Source organism: Poecilia formosa, unplaced genomic scaffold (assembly GCF_000485575.1).
Source record: "Poecilia formosa unplaced genomic scaffold, Poecilia_formosa-5.1.2 Scaffold119, whole genome shotgun sequence".
Lineage (NCBI taxonomy): Eukaryota > Metazoa > Chordata > Actinopteri > Cyprinodontiformes > Poeciliidae > Poecilia > Poecilia formosa.
This window is the reverse complement of record NW_006800058.1, coordinates 461,247-467,246: the sequence shown is the minus strand read 5'-3', so window position 1 is coordinate 467,246 and position 6,000 is coordinate 461,247. Positions and strand designations below refer to the sequence as shown.

Here is a 6,000-nt window from a genome sequence, read left to right as displayed (position 1 = left end):
CGTTTCTACAGCCTAAACCTTACCTTTACCCTTTTCCTAACCCTAACCATCACATACCTAACCCTAACCCTAACTCTGACCCCTGACCCAAAAACAGGGTTTCCCCCTTGTGGGGACCAGGCTCCGGTCCCCACGAGGAGCAATTGGTCCCCACAACATAGTATATGTCAGGAAAATCGTCCCCATAAGGTATTACAAACAAACGCGCGCACACACACACACACACACACACAGAAACTTTGTCAATGTTTTGCTAACGTCAAAAAAACATTTTTGACGTCAGAAAAAACAAAAACAAGAAAAAACAGCTCACCACACTGTCAAACCCTTTTGTATAATTTTTCTGTTAAGCAAATTTATTTTCAAAATGTCATTTATTCAGTTATTCCCCTTTTCTTGCTGCGTTCTCCTGCTCCATGCTGCGCTAACGGCGTCTCGTCACATTTTGTGTCTCCAGAACGCCTACGACATGGCGGAGCTGCAGAAGTCCCTTCAGCCAAGCCCCGCCCAGTCGGTCCAGTACTGCCGCTCCAGAGCGCTGCACCACCCGCCGCCTGCCCACCACCTGCACCACCTGCTCCACCAGGCTCCGCCCGTCCCGGCCTCCGCCCCTCCGCTGGACCCCCTCAGCCGGACGTCCAGCTCCACCACCCTGCCTCCCTCGGCCGCCTCCACGTCCTCCACGGCCACCACCACCGCCAGCCTCCGCAGGGACGTGCCCCCTGCGCGGCCCCCCGCCCAGGGCCAGGCACGCCCATCCCAGCTGGCACGGCGCTCCCTCTCCTTCTCCAGCCAGGACCTGGCCCGCTACCTGTGTGAGATCATCCGTGACGCCGACCAGCACCCGGACACGGGGCCCTTCGACTCCCTGCAGGTGTTCTCCACCGAGGGTGGGGGGTCACCCGCCGGCTCCCTCAGCTCCTTCAGTTCGGCGGGGCTGGATGGGGGGAGCACAGGGGAGGTGGCTGGGGAGGCGCGGCGGGAGGAGACGCTGGGGGAGTGGGGCCCTCGCTTTGAGAAACTGAGAGCTCTGTACGAGCGAGCCGAGGCCAGCGACCTCTGAGCGACGGGACGATAATAACAGAACGCCTTATAAACCTTTCAGACGGTTAGCGGTGAGGGAGCGGAGTGTGAGTGACTGACACTCTCACTCCGGTCTGTCTCAGTCCGGGTTGTTGTGGCCCTGCAGCGGGACAACTGCTTTCTGAGAACAGACATCATTTCCAGGTGAGATTAAGGCTTCAGAGCGTCCTGAACACACCGACGTCTCTCTGCAGAGTCGAGTTCTTCTGAGGCCGTTTTTATTTCAAATCAGCACCAGTGAAAATGTATTTTGTATCTTGTTGCTGCTGAATGAGAGCCGTGTAAATAAGGGACATCCGTTGCACACTGCACTATAACATCATCCGTTTCTCATACAGCGATAGAGCCTTGTTTCTTTTTTTTTTAGTTGTTTTTTAATATATACTGTATTATGTTCTGCCACTTGGCTCCGTTCAGTTTCTGAAGTTTCGTTTCAAGTTTTTATGAGGGGAAAAAGTGAAGATGTGTTTCGACGATGAGACCAGGGCAGATTTTCCTCTGGAAATACTTTTCCTGGAACCTTCCAGCCTTTACTGGCCTGTTTGCTCATGGCAGCTGAAACTCAACCTGAGTGTTGACCTCAGTCACAGAGAGCAAGAGAGAGTTTCTAAAGCCACAGTCAGACTTTCTGTTTTCAATCTTTATAACTTACATATCTACAGAGGAGAGAGTTGCCCAGAATTAAAATAACTTCAAAGTCACATAAGTGTTGTAGTAGTTGGATTTTTAATAAATAAATCATAAAAGATGTTTCTTAAAGTAGCATTCACCAACACCAACAGCATCTCCTCTCTTAAATTTAATGACAAATTTTGAATTTGAATTGATTTATTAAGAGATGGCATGTATTAATTATCATGAGTGTAGTAAAACACACTAATTTTCACACACACACACACACACATACACATGCACACACACACACACGCGCGGTTAAACACATACACAAAACATATTTATAAAAAAATTACAGGAATTGTTTAATTCCTGTAAATAAAACAATTCCTTATATATATATTTAATATATTGAAATATGCAGCTCAGGATGACAGAAAATTGAAGCTGTTGATGAATTTACACTGAAAAAACTGTCGGCTTGATAAAACCAACTCTCTCCAATAGAGAGACAGATAAAAGTTCTCGGTTCCTACCAGAACCTTCTGGGTGAACTTCCTGCCTATCAGGTTGGACCTGCTGGTCGCCATGGAGTGGCCCCTAAGAAAAGGTTCCTGGAAATGGTTCCTGGAAAAGGTTCCTGGAAAAGGTTCCTGCAGGTAATATGCCCCCGGGTGCCAAAGGTTGGACTTTTTTTTTTTTGTCTCCTCATCAATAATGCAGACTTACTCTAAGTGCTGCTGTGGGGGCTTACATTCTTAGGTTTTTTTTTTTTTTTTGCTCTTTTAGCTCAGTTGAGTACTTGAGTATTGGTGAAGTGTTTCGAGCTCCAGCACTCTGCAGGTTGTAAGACATCAAGCCGTCTCTACTTAGCACCGCGCCCGCGTCTTCATTTCATTTCCTATTCTCATCCGCTCCGCTGCCGCTCACTGTAGCTCACCCAAGGGGGGCCGGCGGGGGCCGCACGAAAATTCAAACAGATCTCTAACAAAGAGGCGCGAGTGGACGAGTGGCCCACGGGCCGGCGGGGGGAGTGAGGGGGGGCGGACGCTCGGCCCGCGCGCCTCCACAGACATACCAAATGTGGCAGCTGCTACAGACTGTTTAAACAGGCGGTCGCTCAGCGGAATACAAACTACGCAGAGCAGCTTCCCAAGGTGACAGCTCAAGAAATTCAAATAAATGAAGGAGCGGGTCGGAGGAGATTTAAACGGATTATTCATACAGACGCCATAGCAGGAGCACCTGTGCATTGAAATCATACAGAAATATCTGCACCGTCTTTCCCACGTCACCAGGGGATGATGGATTAGAGTTTCCCATCCCCCCTCCCCCCACCCCTTTTCTTAAACTACACAATCCTCCTCGTGATGCTTTTGACCCAGTGAGAAGCATTTATCTGGAAAAGAACAAAGAGGAGAAATAAACGTCAGAAAGGAAGCAGCGTGCAGGGAGTGGGAAGGCCCAGCTCCTCTCACCTTTGATAAGAGAGATGATTACATGGTGGAGGGCTGGATCAGAGAGGCCGAGAGCGCTCGGCTCTGTGATGACAGGAAGGAGGTGTGGATGGAAATGTAGGCAGGAAGCAACAGTCAGTGACACTTCAAACAGCCTGACCTCTGCTGTGGCCAGCAGGTGGCAGGCCTACTGGGTCGGCTGGTCACTCTGGTTGGCTTGAAGAGACATTGTTCATCCTTGCAGTAATTGTAGCAAAAAGTCATCAACTTTATATCGCAATTATAAAGAAATGCACAATAAAGCAAATTCATATCAATGCATCCAAACCGTGCACACAATAAATTTGGAAATGTTATGTAAGTTTTACAAAACATGTTTTATACATATTTGTTGAAACTGTCACCAAGTGGTGATAGTTTAGTATGAGACAGACAAGCTGTGAAAAGGTCCATGTCCTCCACCTCCTCCCTGAGCTGCTACCGCCGTCTGCTGCACTACCAGTCAGAGCCAGGAGGAGGGGCTTACGGCTGTCAATCAGTTTCTGTGAGCGCGTTAATATGCTAATGGCAGATACACAACTTATCACAGGAAAACTGTCATCAGTGGCTAACTAGCATTAGCATTCACATCAGGCTCTGCTGACTGAGAGAAGCAGTAGTGAAGCAAAGAGGGGTGAGAGGGGTGAGTGGATGGGCATGATTGACGGCGTTAAGTCCCTCCTCCAGGCTCTGATTGGTTGTTTCTAGATAGCACTGGGAAAACTGGGAAAAGACAGAGTATCTCATACCATACAATCACAGTTTCAACAAATATTTAATAAAATATTTGAATAAAAGTTACATACTGCAGCTTTAATCAAATCCTAAAGAGTCAAACTGCACTGATCCACTCCAAATGGAGTTAAAATAACTTTTTAAAAGAGTTACACGCCATGATGGAGTTGAAACAACACTACCAATAGTTTAAGTGTAACACACATCACCTCAGTGTTGAATTTAAGTAACACTAGTGTGTCACATGTTAACAGTATCAATGTGTTAATTTAACACTGAATAAAATACATTAACTCTATGGAAAGTTTTAAATGTAGCTCAAAATAAAAATCAGAATTTTTTAAAATAGTAAATTCAGAATCACTTACCAGATCAATAGATGCCACTCAAACTGAAACTGAAAGTTTGAATCCAGCAGAATTTCAAAACAAACATTATATAAAGCAGCACCAGGCCTCTTCAACCTTTATAACCCAAAGAGCCGTAAATGTCACATGATTTACAAAATATATTTATATATATATTGGAATTTTTGTTAAATAGCTAATATAAGATTGTTGTTGACATGTTAAAAGAATATATAATTTATTTCTGTTTTTAGGTGTTAAAAACAAAACATTTTCATGGAGCGGATCTATACACTTCTATAGAGTATTGATATTTCAGGAAAATTAGGTTAAAAAAATCAGCCTAGTTTTGACAAGAAAAAAAAATACTCCTTTTCATTCTGTTGTGAAAATACAGTGCAAATATTCCATTAAAATGTGTAAAACTAATACAATCTTCAGTTGTTTTTATATCTATATTTGAAAACAGTTTGTTCTTTACAGGTTTTAGCCAAAGTTATTAGAGACCATTGAAGGTTCAAAATGGCGACTTGCTGATATAGAAAGGGTCAATTTAATGACACAGTTCAATCTCATGCTAAGTGTAAAACAACATAAGCTTGTGTTTCCAACTGGTCAACACAGGGACACATCTTGAAGTTGCAGGACTCTGGACCTCAACCCCAGATCTCAGATCTCAGACAAGATCTCAGATCTGAGATCTCAGATAAGAGGAGGACATGGATGGATTGATTACAGCGACTAGTTCTAGGAATGAAATGTGAAATTAAAGAACTTAAACCCCTTCTAGACCAAAAATATTTGGTATATACACCACCGATACCTTTTGATGCATATTCAACACATACTGAGCCATTCTAGAAGCACTTTGGTTCAATATGCCCAATTATGACTAATTTAGCAAACTTGTAACAAAGATGTTACATTTCTGACTGCATCCTGTTAGGTTGCTGGTGAAAAGTCATCATATTAAAAATGACATTTTTAAAACGCACATTTTTCTGTGTTTAATTTTTATTTTTTTCCTGCTGCACAAAAATGAAAAAATACATCTTAACCTCACGGTTTTATAGGTTCCTACAAAATGACCACCGCTAAGTGGTCAAATGTGTGACAGCAACAGAGTTTTCCAGTAACAAGCGAAGTGTTGTCGGATCCTGGTCCGCTCCACCTGCAGCTCAGCCGCGGCAGAGTTTTCTTTCCTTCTCCGGTCTTCATCGCATCAGAGCCACGGCGGTAAAGAGGTCGCCCTAATGAGATCGGATCAGGTCGGCTAAGCTAACGGGAGCTAACAGCAGCTGACGGGTCGCGGTCGAGCTGGACAAACCAAAGCACTGCGTGAACTTTCACACAGCGGTCAAATCCCAGATAACAGCTTTCCAGAAATGTTCTGATGAGTCATGTGTTGGGTTTTTATTCTATTTTTTTTTATTATTATTATCTTGCATTTGATTTCCTGTCAGACTGTAGGGACTTTGGGATTTCTGTGAATCATTTTTTCTTCAGCGGACTGAGCCTGAGACAGGAAGGACTGAGTCGCCTTACTCTTCATGTCTCCCTGACGATCCTCTGAACCACAAACCGTTTCCTTGGTGTTGTGTTCCGGGTGCAGCCCTGTTGTGAGCAAACGTAATGTTTTTACCTCATTTGTAAATAACAGAGAGAGAATTATGGCTTTTTGTCAAGAAAAGCAGCATAAGCTTGCAATGTGCAGGGTTAAAAAA

At 44.4% G+C, this 6,000-nt stretch overlaps 1 protein-coding gene across 1 annotated transcript in view; it reads left to right on the top strand.

The window, feature by feature from the left end:
• LOC103143989 (neural-cadherin) overlaps nt 1-1,969 on the top strand; it is a 307,861-nt gene extending 305,892 nt beyond the window's left edge. Inside the window, exon 38 of the mRNA XM_016675675.1 lies at nt 458-1,969. Coding sequence (XP_016531161.1) covers nt 458-1,063 — 606 coding nt within the window. The 3' untranslated portion in view covers nt 1,064-1,969. The remainder of the gene's footprint in view (nt 1-457) is intronic.
• The last annotated feature ends 4,031 nt before the right edge of the window (nt 1,970-6,000 follow it).